At 42.5% G+C, this 21,550-nt stretch overlaps 1 protein-coding gene across 1 annotated transcript in view; it reads right to left on the reverse strand.

The window, feature by feature from the left end:
• Positions 1 to 21,550, reverse strand: part of Nckap5 (NCK associated protein 5) — a 795,495-nt gene that overhangs the window by 42,716 nt on the left and 731,229 nt on the right. Inside the window, exon 15 of the mRNA XM_077110321.1 lies at positions 19,410 to 19,546. Coding sequence (XP_076966436.1) covers positions 19,410 to 19,546 — 137 coding nt within the window. The remainder of the gene's footprint in view (positions 1 to 19,409; positions 19,547 to 21,550) is intronic.

The raw sequence follows: 21,550 nt of genomic DNA on the forward strand, positions 1-21,550 counted from the left end.
GTTTGTCCTGAGTTATTTTGAGCCTGATCTCCTAGACCTACAAATCTTCCTAACCTCCTATGTTGATGAACTTGATCTGTTTTTCACTGATATTATTATGAATTATTGTCTTCATGGTTTTCAGAGACTGACTGAAATATTAAATTGCTTTTGTGATAATTATTGACAAAAAAGTAATCTTTGCTGTCTTGTTGGCTAAGCATGATCCCTGCCCTATATATACCTTGTCCAATCACCTGCCATCTGCCATTGTGGACATCTGGACTGCTCTGATGCTGAAAACTCTTAACTGTCCATGCCCCACCTGATAGAACAAGGACTTTGGGTTACTTCCCCCAACTTTGCCCTCTTAAGCAGGAATCAGTTTGGAGATATAGTCGTCCATTTTTTTTTTTTTTTCCCACAGTGGGGAAATATAACAGTGGTCTGCTTTGTGCTTTGAATGTAGCCCTTGCTGCTCTGCCACAACTTATATTTCAAATGGACATGTTTCTTTCTCTTCCTCTCTCCTCCCTACTCCTCCCAAATCTCTCCCCTCCCTAATCTCAGAGGAAACAGGATTACCTTTCTTCCCTATTTTAGGCAGATTTATCTGTCCTTGAGTACACACTAACCATAGGAACAAAATATCTGTACTATGGGGATGGTACCTGAAGATCTTAGAAATGACTCTCTTTCAAATTAACAAGTGAATTAAACTCCAACAGAGAACATGTGGAATGTAGCCTTTGAATCAGCTCTTTAAAAGCCTGCTGATGAGCGTAATCACAGCCTCTGGGATAGGGGTCCCCTGTATTTCTTCTTTGCTAACAAAGCAGTAAACCTTTTTCATTTTTCTAAATAAATAAATAAATGAAAATAAAAAAAAGAAGCCCCCTCTAGGAAGAAACCTTGATTATGTTTTTCTCCCTTTGCTCAGAATTGTCACGCAGTAGTCATAAACAGTTTTCTCATCCAGCCTCTCAAAAAACATTAAGTGCTTGCCCTATGCTTGCGATTTAGTATGAAATGTCACACTCTAGTATTAAGGAAGGGGCAGGTGAGAATTATAACAATTTGATAGTCAGGGTAAAATGGAAGTTCTGTGGGATCCAAGAGGGGCATCAACCTGTATCTTGAGTTGTGACTTTGAGATGATCTATTTTAAGCCCCTGTCTGACGTGGGAAAACAGGACCCCATGATATAAATGAGACAGTCCATGATGTAAGATCACAGAGAAGGAGTTACAGCAGAGGACAAGAGGGCATTGGTGGAAAGAGGCTCTGTATTGTATTTGGGGGGACTGTGTTAGTCAGCTGTTTGTTGTTGTGATCCAAGTACCCGACAAGAAAAACTTAGAGGAGGAAAAGTTCATTCGGGGCTCACAGTTTTAGAAGGTCATTCCATCATTGGTTGACTCAAGGTGAGGCAAAACAAAATGGCAGAAGGGCATGGTGAAGGGACATTGCTCCATTCCTGACAGCCAGGAAACAGAGGGAGAGGGGAAGGGACCACAGGGAAGATGAATTGTTCCAGAACACATCCCCACTGACCCACCTCCTTCAGTCATACCCCCCCCCCCCCCCCCCCCCCCCCCCCCCCCCGCCTATAGTTAGTCCATTCAAACAGGGATTAGGTTACAGTTTTGATCATTCCAACTCTTCACATTCCAGCTAAAGCAGGAGAATTGGGGGGACAGTTCATAGCCAAATCATAAGGAGAACTTACATGCTACTGATAGTGTGAGTGACTATTTAACTAACAAGATGACAGGTTGGGTACCTGGGTTCTTCCCAACATTGTGCCTTCTCTCTACAACTAGCCAATAAGCTCTGTGAGGGCAGTAGTGTATTTCATGCTTTCTTGTCTCTGTTCCCAACTGCATTTAGCTTGGTGGTAATCCATGGTGAGTCCCCAACAAGTACTCACTGAGTCTACCCATAATCATGACGGAGAAGAGCTTTCAATCCGTCTAAATGTGCTCAGATCTTTCTCTTGTATATGTCCCTTCCTTCCCTTGCTTATCATCAGGTCTGCAATATGACTCTTTCAAAAGTAACTGGACAGGGGGAGAATCCCTGACTCTCCATGAATAGAGACCACTGCCAGCAAAGCACCTTCCTTTACCTGAACATGGGCCTCAGGTGGCTTTTTTATTAATTATACCTTATGGTGAAATGACATAGCAAACTCCAGAATATGGGAGTGAAATTCTCAGGTTAGCCAGTTAAATCATTGCCATTAAAAAAAAATATATGATCTCTTCATTTTACCGAATTACCAAATTACCCCTTTCACAGCTGGCTCTAAAAGAAATATTTCATTACCCATTGGTACCTTCTTTTCAATATTAAAGTAACTTATGATAACTGGATAGGAAAAAACAAAAAACAAATAGAAACTATGAGAAACATGAAGATTTTTTGTTTTGAAATAACTTTGTATTAGGGAAGTTCTTTTCAGTAAAAATAAATTGATGAGTATGACCATTATAAAAATAAAATTGACACAGCAAAGAACACCACAAATGATGTCACAAGTAAATACTAAACAGGGAAAATATTAATAACTGGTATCACAAACAAAGGAAAACCCTCACCAATTTTCAAAGAGCTTTATAGAAATTGGGAATGACAAAGACTAATAACCCAGTTGAAAATTCAACAAGGTCACAACACAGATGGCTCACAGAGTTAGGAGTATGAGTGAGCTTTAAACAGACTTGCACAAAAATTCTCAACCTCACTCTAAATAAGATGAATCAAGTCTAAACCACACTAGAAAATTGATTCTCCTATGTCAGATTGACAGAAGGTAAAGTTTGCTATTAAATTCGTTGAGACATAGGGTCCCACATATGTCAGTCACTGCAGGTGATGTGAAATGGTACAACTCTTCTGAAGGTGCTTCTACAGTGCAACTGCTGGGAATCTACTTCACAGATAACCATAAAAGAGCAGTTAAGTTAAATGTGGTATAGCTACACAATACAGCTGTAAAAAATAACAGGGAGGACTCATACATGCTGGCATGGAATGCTCTCCAGGATTTATTACGTGGAAGAAGGCAAAATAAAACAAGAAGCAGGACAGTGTGTACAGTATGTTTCTTCTTGTGTAAGCGATATATATATTTGCATTTTTTGGTTTGTACAGAGAAAGCCTGGAATAACCAACAAGAAACCAATAAAAATGGTTTTCTATATGGAGTCGGTGACACAGAGAAAGGGGAGAAACATCTGAGCTCAAAACAGTAAAATCAGTTAAAAATGGTCCTTGAGGAAAATTCTAGCAACCTCTCAAATAGCAAAGTCTGCCGAATACTGAAGCATGAAGCTTGAGTTTCTCCTGATTGCAGCACTTGTTCTCAGAGTGATAGAACATCAAACCTGGGGCAACCTGAATATATCCAGCCTAGCACAGGCCCAAAGATGGGAAGGAAGACATTTGTTCAAAATCACCAAGGTATGTTATGATCCAAGATGACAAGTTGACAGGTTGGGTACCTGGGTTCTTCCCAACATTGCAAAGTTTTCCCAGGGCACTGTAGTGCAAGGAACTCTTAGTCAGCATAGCTTCAGGGCTTTCCTAGAATATTGATACTGTAGCCTAACCTTCTAAAATATCTTAATATAACTCCGTGATAGGTTAGATATGTGGTGTCCCCCAAAAGCTCACATGTAAGACAATGTAAGAAAGTTTAGAGGTGAAATGACTGGGTTATGAGAGCTTTAATCTAATCAATGCATTCATCCTCTGATAAGGATTAACTGGGAGGTAACTATAGGCAGGTAGGGTATGGCGGGGGGAGGTAGGTCACTGGCCATGTGCCTTTGATGTATATATATATATATTTGTCCCTGTAAACAGAATCTCTCTCTCTCTGCTTCCTGATGTCCTGTCCCCAGCTGCTTTCCTGTACCACACACTACTGCCATGATTTTCTGTCTACATCTCAGACACCAAGGAATGGAGCTGGCCGTCTATGGATGGAGACCTCTAGAACTGTGAGCTCCAAAGTAAACTTTTCCTCCTCTAGTTGTTCTCAGGTCTTTTGGTCAAAGCAGTGAAAAAACTGACATAAAGACTCAGGAAGGCATCTGGTGGAAACTAGGGGAAGGAACATCACAGATGAAAAGGGTCAAGGGTGCATTTACAGCACAAAAGAGGAAGGGCTAAATAAACCGAGATAAGAAGGAGATTCTTCAAACAAAAAAGTCAGGGGTGGAAGAAGAAAGGCTCCCTATTATGCTTCTGGCATGGGGAGGTTCTTTTTTTTTTTTTATTGGTTGTTCAAAACATTACAAAGCTCTTGACATATCATATTTCATACGTTAGATTCAAGTGGATTATGAACTCCCAGAGCAATTAGACAGATGAAAGAAATTAAAGGCATAAAAATAGGAAAAGAAGAACTTAAATTATCACTGTTTGCGGATGACATGATTCTATACCTAGAAGACCCAAAAGGGTCTACAAAAAAACTACTAGAACTAATAAATGGGGAGGTTCTTAACAGAAGCAAACCAACAGGGTAAAACTGGGGGCTTAGCCACTAACCTCAGTCTACATGAGGTCAAGAGCCAGGCTGGCCAATGGGAAGTGGTATAGTTTACATATGACGTGTGTCCTTCAAAAGCTCATGTGTGAGACAGCGCAAGAAAATTTTAGAGGGGAAAAGACTGGGTTAGGAGAATTTTGATCTAATCAGCACATTTATCTACTGATAGGGATTAACTGGGTGGTAAATGTAGGATGTGGCTGGAGGAGGTGGTCATGGGTATGTATTTTGTCTGTGATGAGGGGAGCTCTCTTTTTGCTTCCTAGTGGCCATGTCTTGAGCTGCTTTCCTCTGCCATGCCCTTCTGCCATGAAGTTCTGCCTCATTTTGGGCCCAGAGCAACGGAGTTGGCTGTCTATGGACTAAGACCCCTGAAACCAGGAGCTCCAAATCAAAGTTTCCTTCTTGAAAACTGTGCTTGTGAGGTCTTTTGGTCACTGTGGAGAAAAAGCTGACCAACACCGGTAGAATAATATCTCCTTCTCTAACTGAATTCCTCAAAAGGTAAGTTGATTTATAAGAAAGCTCCTGCCTAATTAAAATGGACCCACTTCGCAATCTAGCCTTACTGCATTTCAGGTTCCCACGTAGCTGTATCTGGGAACAATGAGTGATAGTTTGGGATATTGCCATCTATTGTAAGTCAATAAACAGGAAGAAAAATTGCTGCTTGGCTTGTTTCCGGGAACCCTAAATCAGTTCTTTCTCACTTAGAATGAATTTCAACTACAGATATTTCCTTTAATGAAACTGTACAGATGTGGTTAATTTATGAGGAAAGTTTACCTTTTTTTTTTTTGAGTGTTAGCTTCATATTATTTTGGCCTACACATTAAAAAGTCCCTATGTTCCCCCTTCCCTTACCCTGACATCCTAAATCTTGTATTTCATAAAATTTTCCTTTTCTGGGCCTATTGAATATAATCATATCCACATTTCCTAGCCCACTGCAGGTTGAAAGTCCTGTCACATCAGTTGTCACAGGTGAGACATCCTGTGAGGAGGTAGCAAGGTGGGTTTTGTGGCAGATGGAACTAATGCTCAGAATGGCCAGTATTTCTTATCCAGGATCACAGCTCCAATTAATGGCACAGAGCTAGAAACAGGGGTCCTAACTCCCAGTTATGGCTATTTCTAATACACAGCCAAGTGGTCCATGGCTTTTGGGTTCTGGGTTCCCAAATAATGCTTGGAATTTTTCTTGGCAAAACTCCTGGTTGCTGGCTGGGAAGCCACCCTATTTTCCCTTGAGCTTCATTGCTCTGCTGTTTGTATTAAGTGTATGTATGTTTCCAGGCTTTGGGCTAGTTCAAGAGGGGCAGTTGGCATGAGACAGCGCTTCAAATGCTCTCTTTCTTGGTCCTTAACGTCTCAGAACCAGGCACTTTATAGAAATGAGAATGTATCCGTCTCCTTTCCCTCAACACCTCAAGGTTTGCACATTGCTTTCTTCATTTGTGCAGTACAATGTCTAGAAAGATTGTTTTTGAACACTGAACTCATTCTTTACCCACCTCCCCCAGTTCTTCAAGATAGCTCCTTTTATTTACCCCTGTATTTTATTCCTGAGATTATTGTTAATCTTCCTTGTCTTAACCATCAGTGAGAACATTTCTGGCAAGGGACTCTTTCCAAATGTCACTATGTGCTTTTAAGCCAAATATGAAACTCTTTGGTCCCCAAGGAAACCCAAACACCTGTTGACTATGTTGTTTTTCCTCCATTTTTCATCTAATTGCAATTTACCTGCCTTACCAGAGCAGTGTGCGGATTAACTGTCCTCAGGTAACTTTCAAGTCTATAAAGGATTTCTGCCTCCTCGGGGCACATGTTCTCTAAGAAAGACAGAACTGAAATACTAATAAGGGACTTAATGTGCAGAAATCTCAAATAGGCTGTGCTCTGTTATCACTTGACAGGCGGCACCTTCCTAACACCTTCTGACAAAGGCACCAGGAACAAATGGGATCAACAGCCAAGTCTGCAAGGCCAGACAGGAGCATGAACTTCCTTGTCAAAGCCTTTTGGAGGAAGCACATCTTAACCACCAATTTAGATAGCTGAGCAGGGCCTGGTGCACCTGCTGGGCATGCAGAGGTCTGTGGTTGCTGTCATATTTTGACACAAACATTTGACAACTTCTCCGTCTTAATGAACATTTCCGATACCCAAAGGTTAACCTTTTCTTGGCTTCTTCTTGTCACTATTGACATTTTGTACCAGATTACTGTTTGCTGTTGGGGGCTGTCCTATGCATTGGAAGATGTTTGGCAGCATCCCTGGGTTCCACACACCAGAGAGTAGTCCCTGCTCCCTCAGAGCTGTGACAACCCAAAACATCTCAAGATACTGCCAAAATGTCTTCTGGGGAGGGGGCACAATCACATGGGCTTGCTGATCAAGTGTGAACTCTTGATATATATTCAGATTGAGGTGTGTCTTTACAAAAAAAGTCATCCTCAAACATGCATATGGTGCTGCATAAATATCAGGGTCCTTGGAAAACATTCTTGGCCACCCCCTACCAAGTTATACTTCATTTTGCTTCCCAACAGGCAGTTGAGGGAGACACACATTTTCACAAATGAAACAGCAACCTATTTGTTACTTACTTCTTTGGTTTTAGATCCATTGCTTCGTTTTCTTTCAGCTCTGGCAGTCAAAGACTGCTAATTTGCATGACATTAAATATCATTTGCTGCCCCCCTCCCCACCACCTATTCCACATCAACCAAGGATTTGCTTTTTACTTTAAAATTCCATTTGCAAGCTCCTTTTTAAATGTTTTGGGCTGCAAGATGTTTGAATTTGAGGGGTGTTTAACATGGGCGGGTGCTATGCAAAGGAGTGGGGGAGAACATCCATCAAAGGGTGACAAACTCTGAGGGGGGCATCTCTTCCCTCCAAAATGTCTCATTAGGGTCCCCAGGCTTAGCCTCCATCTCCTCTGTATCCCGCAGTCCAATTTAATTGAGCGACGGCCTCGCCACGGCACACTGCTCTTTCGACAGGAGGGTAAACTCATTCTGTCCATCATGACATTTGCTTTCTTAGGGGCCTCACAATATGCAGTTTAAATAATTAAATGCAGGTCACATTGCAGCCTCCCCTTTCAAGCCTGTCGGAGGGCACAGTGGGTTCTTTCTGATGCTTAGCTTTTGACCACGTGGTTTTGAGAAGTTACTTGGGTTCCTGTTTCTATGGCTATTATGCATGACACTTCTCCCCACTAGGATCCCTGAACCTCAGCACAGTGCAAATCCAATGTGAACAGCCGAATGGGCTGTGGATTTTCTGATGATGGATAAACGGTGACAGAGGAATTTGAGACCCTGGTTCCCAGCAAGAGTCTCAGAGCAGCCTGCTTGTCATGGTCAATACTTTCCATTTGTCATCCAGAAAAGTTTAGTGCTTGGAGACAAATCCCTTGTGTTCCAGTGCATATGCCCATTCACCTCCATCTGGGGTGGGCTTGTCAAAAATAAAGCCAATCTTAAAAGTGACCCCAAAGAAGAGAAATTTCAGGAAGGACTCAAGATAACTCTTACCTGTAGTGTCCATTTTAAACAATAGATTTATCTGGGAGGGAGAGTAGGGCGGGGGACTCAGAGTGATTATAATGAGTTTGGATTTAGTTGAACCCAATGCTGATTTTGCACATTACGGAGATTTGTCAACTTTAAGTAATGTGCCAGATGAACACTTTAAAATAGATACAACTTTGTGTGAATTCTCTCTAATATAGCAAAATCTGATTGCTCTATTAATAGCCAGAGTCCTTGGCCTTGAGAAAGCAGGATGGCAGCATTTTTAAAATTCATCATCTCTGCATAATTAGTTGAGGATCTCTAAATATTCAAGCTGAAGAATTAACCAGGAGCTGGAGCCGCCATCCCTCAGCGTCCCTTTCAATATTGTTCCACAGTCATCATTTCCTTGCGTTTTTCTAATTACTGCAAAACCAATTGTTTTTAACTCAACTGCCCTGGCTCTTTGTAATTTGTTGAGTGTAATTACCTTCAAAGGAAGAAAATGTACTTCTTGTTCTGGAAATTGGGGCTTGATTAGAGAGCATCATCAGGCGGCCGTGGGACCCCAGCTGCAAAGCTTTGCGAATCTCACCTGACCACAGCATTGGGAGAGTTTGAGGCTTTAGGAAGAGGGCCCTCTTGAAAGGGAGCCCCATATTGTGGTGAGCTGTAGATCCTTTTGGGGTTTGCCTTGGAGAAGTAATTTTATGAGAGCCACAAAGCACTAGGAATTCTGGTTCCTCACTCAGAGCAGCCAACAGTATGGTCATGAGCAATCATGCTTAATGGTTCTTGATTATCTCCTCTCTTGTCTGTATGTCTGCCCATGAGAAACTGGGGAGTGGGACTGTCTTATTAATCTGTCCCTCCACCCCAGTGTCTAGCAATGGCCAAGCATAGTAGTTGATGAATAAACCAAATAAACTAGTTTGGAAGTCAAGTCTCTTCTAGCTTTTTCTCGTTCTTCCGATTCTCTTAACCTACAAACCAGTTCTACCTGCAGACCCTCAAAGAAGGAATACCAGAATTGTTTTCAACCTCTATTTCTCCTCTTCAACTCAGGAGTATGATAAATATTAGTGAATAAGAGTGGTTCTCTAGGACAATAATTCCAAAATTGGGGCAGAGTCTAAGAGAATCAAGCCAAGAGCCACAGGGCTACTGAAATAAAACAAAATAATTCTGATATACCTCAAACAGCCTCCGTGAAGACTCAACATGAAAGAGCAAGTTAAAATTCTACATCACAAAGACTCAGCATTACAAAGTACACCTTAAATTAGTGTCAGTGAATATGGCTTATGAGCCAGACATTTATTTATTCAATAAACAGGTTTTATTGGGCTTCAGATGTTGCACAAGGTTTGCTGATGTGACATAAGACACTGTTTTATTATTTTTTTTCCTGAAATGTCACAGGCACCTAAATCCTTTTAGATTCCATTAAGTAAATTTAACTCTGTGAACTTTGATTAAGTTACTGATAGCTTGATGGCACTTGGTTTTCTCATCTGTGAAATCAAGACAAAATGTCTCTTTATAAGCTTCTCATGACGAATGAATGTGAAAAATTTAAGTGGAAAGACAGCTGGCCTTTAACAATAGACTTGTCAGTAGAAGTAGGTACATTGACTTCAACAGACTAGAATTTGAATGATTCAATTATGTGCAGTATTAAGAGTATAAGTGAATCCAGTGAAGAATAAACATACAATAGATTCCATTGAAACAGCAAAGAAAATATACTTAACCAAGCAGTCCACCTAAATGAACAATTTTTTTTATGCAAAAGTGGGGATTCAGCTCTATATTGTCTTGCTGCTAATTCTAAGAGGCAAACCAAGGTACCAGGGATCTACTCTTAAATCTGGGGGAAAAAAACCACCAAAAACAAACAATAAAACCTGGTTGTCACTTGCTGTACATTAAAAATGTAGGAAATTGATGAAGTTGAAAGGAAGTATACAGATGGAAGACTAGACTTTGTGAGCGATGAAGAACCATTGAAGGGTTTTAAGCAAAGGAACAACATGATGGGGTTTTGCATTTCAGCAAGGTACTTGGGTGGCAGTGTAGGTGACACACTTGAGGGAGTTGAGCCGGGCAATGGATGACTAGGGCAAGGAGCAGAGGGAGGTTTGGTCACCAGGCAAATATCCTATCAGTCTATGAGAAGAAACAATCCATTTTAACAGCGCTCACTTCAGATAAGGTACCCACCGAACCCACCACACAGCCATCCTGACCCTCTGCCACTGCTGCAAATCGGGATGCAGAACAGAACCAGGCAAACTGGTTTCGGTCACAGTGAGTGCCATGTTGGCTCACTATTCACCCCCAGACTCCTTTCCATGCCCTTGTGTAACACTTTACCCTACTGGAATTTCTACCCACCAACACCATCTTGCTTCCAATCACTTTGGACCCAGATGGGAAAGAGGCCACATAAAGATCAAAGGAAGGTGTTTCTTCATCTTAAGAAAAGTGCACTCCTACCCTAGAAAACTCATGATAACCCTCCTACCCATTATCTACCCCTGCCACCCTTCTTAGCCCTTGTTTGGGTGGAGAAGTTGATCTATAAGTTTGTCTTCACCAGCCCGACCCAGGGGGCTCAGCCAGGGGTGAGATTCCCCTCCCTGCTCCCTTCATCCAGGGACTGGATTCAGGGCTTCAAGGGTCCTCCCTTCTGCCTACATTCAGTTCCTGGTTTGCTCTCTCCTTTCGCTTCCCTCCTCTGTCCCCTCTGTGCTTTCTCCAAGGCCTTGCCTGCAGGAAAGGGGCACGAATATCTGTTTTACCAGCTTGGCAAATCAGAGCGGGTAGCTCTGCGGTGACAAAGCCACCAAATTGCTTCTGTCTACTCCCTCACCTGCTGGGCCACCCACCCACTCCTGAGCTGACTCTGCGCTAAACAACTTGGACTCTTTAAGCATTTCTAAAAATCAAGCTAGAGAAACTAACCTTGAAAGCGAAGAGGTCCACTTACTTTGGTGTTTGATGAGCCCACAGGCAGGGTTCTGGAAAGTAGGTTTCTTTTGCCACATTTAGTGTAAAGCAAAGAAGCAATGGGAAGCCAGGGAACAGAACATGGGGCCACAAACCTCTCTGTCTTTAAGGGACAGCCCCCAAGCCACACTGTGACTGGCAGGGAGAGTGGTCAGGGACTGAGGAGGCTTTTATGGAAGGGGGTGGTCAGAGGGTTCAGGTCACTGAGGAGGACCGACTGCCACTACCAAAGGTCCTCCCCCTGCCCAAGGAGAGTTTCAGAGAACCAAGAAGAAAGGGGGTGTTCCGGAAAGCACAACTGTAGTGGACCACATCCAGTAAGGCTTCAGGGTCTAGTGGCAAATTCCACCCTGCAGAGTGAAGACTTCCATCGTAAACCTTTGTTACTTAAAGAGCCAGAGTTACGATAACAATTCTCACTTTCCTAGGCCCACGTGACGAAAGCAAGCAACTACTGACTTGGTGGAATGAAATCTCCACCGGCCTCTCAAGGCACATACTCATTTCTTTTTTCAGTTATTTTTATTTATTTTTTTATTTTTATACCACCTTTGTCAGCATTTGGAAAGTTGATGCTGCGTCCACCCTGAGTATCTCTTCCTAGGGTTTGTAAGAAGCTAGCATATACCTACAGCTGTGCTAGCTGTCTGCACACAACCTTCTCCCTTCCTGGCAGCACCAGTATCAGCCAGGGTGATGGGCCTGGCTTGTCTGGGTGTGTAAATGACAGGTCTCCAGCCACAAGCACATTTTTAAAAGCAGAGGTCAAGTACCATGGTGGAGGGCAGGATTGTCTTGCTAGCTGTGCGGCTTATAGGACCTCAGTACCTTCTCCCAGGAAGTGATATTTGCCCAGAAGTTAAAGTACTAGAATGAAATAAGCCTGCTCCTCTCAAGAGTGAGGGTGCTGTGGTTGAAGACAACAGGATAAATAAAGTGAATACATAGAGAAAAAAATTCAGGCTGGAAATTCACTTCATTTTGCAGAGAAATTAAAAGTAGTTCAAGAAGAGTGTTCTCCATTGACCTGGACCCATAGTCAGAACCTAATGCTGCCTCTTTATGGCTCTGCATGGCTCATTTTAACAAGCCATGTTAAAATCCAAACCCTCAGGTAAGCTATATCAGACCCATGTACTCTCTCGTTGAACTCAGAGTTTGTTGTGATCTGAATCCTTACCTAGGACATTTTCAAATTGCCTTCAGCGCATCCAGTATCCTTTATTTCTATTTCTTTTGTCCACATCTACTGGAACACTACTGCTAGATTGAGAGACAGGATCAAATTTAATGACTGTGTCCCTCTTTTTTAGAAACAAGGATAATACAGAATCATGCAACTCCTTGACATAAAGTAGTCCCTCGGTATCTGCTGGGGATTGATTCCAAGACCCCTAGTGGATGCTTAAGACCTTTATATAAATGGCACAGTATTTGGTTATAACCTATGCACATCCTCCTGTATACTTTAAATCTCTAGTTGATTTATAATACATAATACAATGTAAATGCTATGTAAATAGTTGTTACACAGTACTGTTCAGGGAATAACAAGAGGGAAAAGTCTGTTATGTGTTCAGTACAGACGTGATCTTTTCCAAATATTTTCAATCCATGGTTGGTTGAATCTGTGGATGCAGAACCTGTGGTTATGGAAGGCTGACTGCTTTTCCTTCACTTGGCTTCTGAGACACTACACTCCCCTGGCTCTCCTCCCTCCTTGCTGCTCCTGCTCTATCTCCCTTCACGTGTCCAGCCTGATCTGGTTTGCTCAAATCCAGACTCACCGGTCAACTGCCACTCACCACCTCCTGGAACTTCACAGCACCTGGAACTTGTGTCGTCTAAATGGAAGTCCGCATCAGCTTCCAACCCCTAGCCTCAGCCTTCTCTATGTTAGTCTCTGGTAACTCTGGACCGTCCCGGATCCAATCCTGGGAGTCATTCTTGATTCACCTGTTCTTCTGCTGCCACCTCCACTCCAACACTCAATCCTGCTGGATTCTTATTTAAATCAGGAATCAGGCTGTGTTCAGGCCCTGTGCAATGAGCTCCGTATGACTATTTATATTTAAATGAAACTAGATTATTATTTATATTTAAATTAAATTAAAATAAAAAAAAAAACTAAAGAGAGAGCAATAAGAAATGGTTCAAATAGGAACTCTTAAAACAACTGTAGAGAAATTAAATACCCGCCCCCAGTTTCTTATTCCCAGGGGTGACGTTTCATGTATATAGCAGCCACTGCAGACACAGAGCGTTTCCATCACTGCAGTGAGCTCTATCAGTCAGCTGCTCTCACTTCAGGGAGTGCACCAAGCCTGGTCCAAGTCATTAAAATCTCCTGCCTGGACAATTATCACCACCCCCTTAGTTGATCTTACTTCTTCAGTCTCCACAATATGGCAGAGGGATCCTTTTCAAACATCTCAGGTCACACCATTGTTGTGCTCAAAGATGTCCGGAGTTCTTGTGTGTATCTCCCAGACCAGAAAAGTCCATGACTTCTGGACCCCTGACCCATCTGAATGCATCTTGTCTGTTGACTGGCTTGTTCTGCCTGCAACAGCCACAACTGTCCCCTGCTTCTGCTGCCGGCTTGGGCACTGGCTGTCCCTCCCATGGGAAGGCTTTTTTTCAGACACCCTCCTGGCTCACCGATTCTCTTCCATGGGCCCTGCTCCAAAGTCACATCTCACGGATGCCTGCTCTGATACTCCCACTGTAGCGTTAGCACCTCCCCAACCTCAGCTCTCCTGTGACCCCTCCCTCTGCTTTACTCTGTCTTTTCCATTGCACTTTTCTCCTCTGAACAAACTGTATGCACATACTATTTGTTACATCTATTGACTACTGTCTGGCAGGGATCTTTGTCCATTTACTCACCTCTGGAAAGCTGGCCTCAGGAGGCCTTCAACAAATATTTGGTCAACAATGAATGAATTAGGGCTGGAAGGATCTGGAAAAAAATCTTTCTTGACTGGGCAGCGGAGGGGTGGGGAGGTTATTCACTGTGGGGCACAACGGGCTCAAGGGGAGTCTGGAGTGGAAGCTGATATGGTCCTAGGTGCCTCCACAGAGAAATCCTGTAACGGTGAAGTCCCCTGCCCTTCATCTGTGACCACTGGAAGGGCACTGATGAGCCGCAGAAAGCCAACTACGGGATGAATGACTAAAATTTCAGGACTATTACCACCTTCTTTCTGGTAAAGGCTCTGGTTTGAATATGGTTGGTCCCCACCAAAACCCACGTTGAAGCTTGGTGCCAATGTAACAGGGTTGAGAGTGGGTAGGGGCCTTTAAGGGGCATTGGTGTCCCAAGGGATCTTTAGTTCTTGAGGGAATGGATTAGTTCTCACGAGAACAGATTGTTACAAAGTGAATCAGCTCCTTTATCACCTCTCTCTCTTACGCCCATGCCTGTTACCCTTCTGCTTCTACTATGAGGCCTTCACTAAGAAGCATTCTGGTGCCATGCTCCTGGACTTCAGAACTATGAGGTAAGTAAACTTTTTTTTTTTTTCTTTATGAATTACCCAGCCGTCGGTATTTTGTTATCGCAATAAGGAACAGACTAAGATGTTAACTCTTTGTGTGATTCAACCAGTGGTTCTGTTTCTCTGATGACTTATAAGAAACAAGGAACAAAGTGGGAGATTAGAACAATGAGATACTTCAACAGATGAATGGATAAAGAAAATGTGGTACATACACACAGTGGGATATTACTCAGCCTTAAAGAAGAATGAAATTATGGTATTTGCAGGTAAATGGACAGAGCTGAAGAATATCTTGGTAAGCGAAATAAGTCAAACCCCAAAAAACAAAAGGCCAAATGTTTTCTTTGATAGGCAGATACGAATCCATATTGGGAGTGGGGTGGGGAAGAAGGAAGGAACTTTGGGGTGAGAGGAGGAGTAGGGGTGTGGGGATGGGAAGGACAGTAGAATGAGACAGATATTATTACCCTATATACATGTATGATTACACTACTGGAGTGACTCTGCACCAGGCTCAGCCAGAGGAAGGAGAAGTTGTGCTCCATTTGTATATATTGTTTCAAAAATGCCTTCTACTGTCGTGTATAGCTAATTAGAATAAATTAAAAAATAAAATTAAAAAAAAATCACACACACAAAAAAAAATATGCAACATCTAGGAATGTATATTTATTCTGGCCTAGCCTGAGTTATACAGACAAGTGATTTTGTGTTATTCAAACACAAGTATTTCCTATTAATTTTTTAAACACTCTCACGTGCTTTAATAAAAAGTTCCATTCTGTTGAACTGAAATAACTAACTAACTAAATAAAACAATGGGCTATTCTTATATGTCAGTCTTTACCCCCACCCCCACATTACAAATGCCAACAGTCTCTAAAAATTGGAAAGACACAGGGTTGCTAGATTATGTTTTCCCCTAAAGCAACAAATCAGTCTTGTTTTAAAAAAGAAAATCATGATTTCATTATATAATCTTCAAATTAGTATTTGAGCAAAAGTTGATTAATAGGGAAAGAATGATTTTTCATTGCATCATTAAAATATATCTGACAATCCAGCAGAAATTAGAAGAAAAGCAAACTCAAGACCACATTTGTGTTAGGGGATCATCTGTCTTTTTATGTATAAGACAATGCCATCTGAATATATACATTTTTAAATGTGGAGGGATAGTGATTTTTCTACTGCCAGTTTTAACTCAAAGAAAATAGACAGAGAGGGTGCTTGAACTTCACAACCAGACCTGTTCATAATGGCCCAGCTGACAATTCTGGAGCTCCACAGTATGATGTTAGCAAGAGACTGAGAAACTTCATCCATGGCTCACTGGATGATTCAACTTGCCAAAGTATGTAATTAAGAACAAAGTTATCTTTATAGTCGTTCCTTCATTATTGAGATAACTCACTTGGAAACTGTTTTAGAGGTACCCTATCTGGAAAAAAAATCCTTACAGGCTGCACCTCAATGTCATGAAGATTATACCAGGAAACAAATTGATGCACACAGACAATCTTCTGTACATAACAGAAAATTAGATCTGGAGAGAGACGTGGAGCTGAAATGTAAAATCAAGGTGTGTGGGGCTGAGCATAGTGAAAGGCATAGTCTGCAGCTCCCCAAAGAGAGGAACCTGCATGTCTGGGGTGCTCGGGTGTGTTAGCTGGATGGCGCTCTGCACCACCCTCCCTAAATTTTCCCTTTGCAGGTCGAAACATTATTTTCATAGTCTGGGTCATCATCACTAAACTGCTACTGCTGACAGAGTATGTGTACCTTCTGGGTACCTTGTCCTAAATGAGTAATGTGAAACTGGTGAGATGACTCACACAAATCAAACTGGGGCAAAACATCTGTTGAGGATGTGAGACAGGTTCTCATGGTCCAGCCCAACCTCCACCCAAGAACGATTCAGGTTTGCTGGTTTTCCTGGTTCCCATGGAGCTGGTGCAATCTATTCAATTACCAGGGCAGGAGAAGTGGGCCTGCAATAATGAAGCCATGCAAGGCACTCTGCCACTGTCCTTGGTTTAGGCAGGTCCCTGTGGTCACTCACTCTGAATTTTGTACACTTCTCTGTAGGATCTTATTTTTCTCAAGTGCCTATTAGGAGCTGCTGTTTCAAGTCTAATAGCTTATTTAGTTAACCAATCTCATCATGGGTGTTTAAGTATCAGAAAGTATGAAAAACACGAACCCTGGGAACCAAAGAATAAATGTTTGCCTAATTTATAACTTTATTCCATCCCCCAAAAGGAAGGTAACCTTCAGGAAGGAAAGCAAGTGCTTACTCTATATAATTCTCTATTCCGACCCATAGATAGTTTAGATTTAAGGGACTCAATCTAATTTACTCATTCATTTACTCATTCACCCACTCAAGAGCACACAGCATGGTCCCCCAGGATGTCAGTGGTGTGGCAATGATACTGTGTTCGGCAGTTGCTGGAGTGGTTGATACTGTAGGAATAGTTTTTGTTTTGTTTTTTTCTTTATGCACACAAGTGGAATGCTGGATCCAGTATTGCAATTGCAGTGGGTTGAGTCATGGTTATTAGGGACCCTCTTTTGTTTGTAGACTGCTTCATTAGAGCCTATCATTTCTCACCTATTCTGGAGACAGTTCAGATACAGATTCATGGAATGGGTCCCTAAAGTGTTTGTTTGAGAGAATATCTCTTGGTTAGGAACTACAATAGTACATTTTGGGATGTAAGTTCTCTCAGCCGGGGTTATAAATTCAAGCATTCATTTATTTCTTATATTCCTTCATTCATTTACTCATTTATCTCTCATTCAACAGGTTTTCATTAAGTGCCTACCCTAGGCCAATCCATGTGCTAAGTTCAAGGGGTGCAGAGCTCACTACTGGACATATTGGTCATCTGACAGTATGATGTCCATGAATGATGACAAGCTATGGTTCCCAGGGGACCCTGTATCTAGAGTTCCGAAAGGACTCCAGGAATACTTTCTGGATAAGAGGAGACATTCCTTCATTCCTTCATTCAACAAACACTAACTGAACCAGGCACTGAGCTAGGTACTGGGCATATAAAGCCAAATCTTGATTCTTACTTTCCCTACCTGGCAGTCAGGGAAGCAGGGTTCTAAGTTCCCTCCAAACCAGAGTGGTGAGTCTTGTCAAAGCAGGATTGCCAGTGGGCAAAGCAAATGCAGGACAAGAGGAAGGGGACTCTGAGATGTGCACACTGTGTGAGCAGTGCCTGGCCATGACATATAAAGGGCAGAGGCCCCCTCTGGTCCTGCACTCAGTAACTTTATTTTTACTTTCTTGGAATTACTCAAACCCCTTTGCCATTGCGATCAAATTGTTGGCTCTGGACTGGTCTCCCCCTCCAACTCTAAGTATCTTTTATGCTATTCTCAATTTTCCCATCCCCAAAGCAAGCACAGAGTCCTTTGTGACCACAGTGATAGCAATGCTTCGCAAAGTGCGTTCTGTGGACCGGCAATAGCAGAAGCAGAACCTGGGAAATGTGTGAGAAATGTCTGAGCCTCACTTCACACCTATCAAATCAGATGCCGGACACAGGTGGGGGCAGCGGGACTTGCAGCCCTCCAGGTGATTCTGATCAGCTCCAGCTTGAGAACCACTGTTTCAGGAGCCCTTTCTTCCACCACCAAAAGGCAGGTAAACTTTAGGAGCCCCAGCAGTTTTGTGTTTAACCTCCAGGCATACTGGAACACAACAGCTTTACTTTTGCCTCCTACAGCCCATTCCTATGGAATCAGCCATTCGGATACCTACACAAGAAATCCAGAGGGCCCAGTTCCAGCCTCGAGTCCACACTGACTTTCCCTTGGACCCCAAGCCTGTCCAGCATGTCTCTGGAGTTGGTGGTCTTCTAGACTTAAGTGAGTCTAGAAGATCTCCTCCCCCTACTTGTCCATCTCTTATTCCCATACCAAGGTGCTCCAGACTAAAGGAAGGCTCAGCTACCCTGGGGGTGGGAGATCTCAGATGTGGGCAAATCTTGGCAGTTCCTTATCATAGCTGGGAAGAAACTCCAGCAACAATAGAGCAGGATTCTTTTGATGCTGGAGCATTCTCTTCATTGGGAGAGCCAAAGGCAGCAGAAGTGGGAAGGCCAAGGAAGGGCTGGGAAGCTCTGGTAATTGATCCATAAGTTCTTTCTCCACCCTTCTCACTGCCAGGCACTACTAAGGACCCTACGGTGGACCCGCCACAGCTGAGATACAGTGAACAGGCTGGACATGGTCAAAGTAACCATTTGAAAGGGTGAACAGGAGAGAATACCAAGCAACCCCTATGGGAAGAATGCCCCTGGGTCCAATCACACGTTAGGAGGCCTGGATCTCCCACCTCTGGTGAATGAAGAAGACATGTCAAAAATGACGGGCACTGGAGAAACACAGGTCTCGCCGACCCTGCCAAGTTATTTGACCACTCCAAAATTTGGTTTCTTAATCCCCAAAAGGAACACAATTATATCTTCTTTCCCCTTTTATAGAAACAAGGTGAAGGTCAAAGTAACTACCAAGATAATGATGCCCCGGTAGCTTAGGAGAGTGAATGCTTATTTCCCCAATGTCAGACCAAGGGTGAGCATGCATATCTCAAGAATCTGGGTGCACATCAGATGCCACCTTGAATTCTTCAGAATGAAGGTATATCAAGAACCCATGGTGTTCAGGGAAATGGCTGAGCCTTGGATCTTGGTTTATACTCAATAAGCTAACTGCAAATTTGATCTAAAATTACATCTATCACTAAAGTGCTTAAGGAGTTCAATTTTCACATGGTGGAAGGCACCCTTCCCTCAGCCGCCCCCTTACCTGGGTCTCAGCGGCAGCATCCTCACCGCCCCAGCTTGGAAGTGGCTGGCCTGCCATGGTGTCTTCAGCGTATTTGAATGATGAGCAAGTCTGAGGTGTTGGCCCTGCTTCGTTCTGCTTTTGGAAACTGCTTCTTCCTAAATGAGAAAAAGCATATTAAGTCACAAGCCAGCTTTCATCAACCTTTTACAAGTTTAGGGAGAGAAGACAGACATTCAGACATAATAAAAAGGTCTAGATACAGTGAAGTCTGGGTTTCCTGCCATTCTTCTACAAGTTTGTGCCACCCAGAATATCTGCCTAATTATGTGTACATAATCCATGGAGAATGCTCACCTTGGAGACCTTAAGAGAAGCTGTCCTTGGACTCATTTTTTCAATAGAACGTGGAGATTTTTCATATTAAAAAGGTTCAGCAGACAAAACATTTGGGAGACATTGAGCTTATCCCTTAAATAATCCTATTAATCAAATAACAGATTTTTTTTTTTTTTTTTTTTTTTTGGAGAACTTTTCAGAGCCTTCACTGTACTAATGGGTATTGTCACAGCTTTCAAAGAAAGGATTCAAATTTGCAGCCTTGCCCAAATGTAATTGAGCAGGGAACTCTTATTTCCTTAGAATACCTTCTAAGGTCATTTTGAACAATGTGGTCTAGGAAACTTTGCTCAGAGGCCCTTAAAGATCTATCAGGACAGTACTTCTCAAGTTTTAATGGGTTTAATGTGCACACCCATTAGTGGAGTTTTTGTTAAGTCGCAGGTGCTGATTCGGTAGGTGGAGGGTAGATTCTGAGCATCTACATTTCTGATGAGCTCCCTGGTGTTGCCAATGATGCTGGTCCATGGACCACACTTTGAGTAGCAAGGGTGTAATTAGCAGAGAATGATTTTAAGAGGTTTCTCCATTACCCATCACAGCAGATTAACCTGCGGAGTGTATTCCTTTGTCATGCCAGAAAGGAGAACCGCTTTTATTATCCTCCAGCCTCAACGATTATCAGCAGGACGTGCTGTGACAGCCTTTCCACAGCATTTTGCTTGTGAGGAGAAGCAAAGTAATTGTGTTTTCATCAGCACTGTGAGATTGGTACAGTTACTTCCATTTTCAATATGGGGAGAAGAGAAAAACCAATCCAAATGTATTGGTTAAACAGGAAGTGACTGCTCAGAAGCAGCTCTAATCCCATTTTCCTTTTTGTCCCCATCTAGCATGCCACTCCCTAATTTTTCACCGGAATAACAAACGGCCACTGAGAAAAGAGCCACTGGAAAGCCAGCCCTGCCTGTGGATCACAGTTGTCACGCAATGGGCAGGAAACTTTAGGACGGGCGACCCCAAAATATCCTGCTGTGTGTGTGTTCACCTTGCTCTCTACCATATACTACTTTTTTACAACTCTTCGTGACAATTTAATTAAGATACAAACCTTAGAAACCTGGTGCAGTGAATATTAGCAGCGAGATCAGAACAATCTCCGTCCTATCCCCTTCTTATGAAGCAATTCAAGGCTTGCGGTTTCTATTCAATTTGTTATAATGACAGTGTTTAATCATGGCGTCTACTCAGCAGCCCGCTGCTGAATTGAGGTCACACATGTGACTATTCAGGCATAAAGCACATAATCTATAACTAAGATTTCGCCCCTGAGTCTCTGGAGGCGGTGTCATTAATTAACAATGCACTTATTTCAAAAATAATATGCATTACAGCCTTTAAACATCGTAGCCTTGGCTTGGAACGGGTAGAAGTCTGTGATGAAACGTCCCTGGCAGTTGGTATTACTGCAAGAAGGAAGAACTCAGCCATGGAATAGCTCAACACATTCCTTCAAAGATGTTTAATTAAAAGTCTTCTAATTTCTCAGAAACCCATAGTATGATCCCAACCTGCAGCTCCTTTCTAATCATCTCATTGTAAATGAAAGGGTTCGATTCAGAGTTCTACTTCACATGCTTATGCATGTCATCAGAGCCACACAAGCCATGCACATTAAAAATTATTTAGTGTCACCCAGGCCGGCAATAAATATTTTTAATCTTGAGAGAACAATGAAAAAACTTTGACCCTTAGCCTGGTCCTGCCTTTAATCATAAAAACTTATTTCAATTGACTGCAACGAAGAATAGTACTTCTCGATG

This window comes from Callospermophilus lateralis, chromosome 9 (genome assembly GCF_048772815.1).
Source record: "Callospermophilus lateralis isolate mCalLat2 chromosome 9, mCalLat2.hap1, whole genome shotgun sequence".
Taxonomy (NCBI): Eukaryota; Metazoa; Chordata; class Mammalia; order Rodentia; family Sciuridae; genus Callospermophilus; species Callospermophilus lateralis.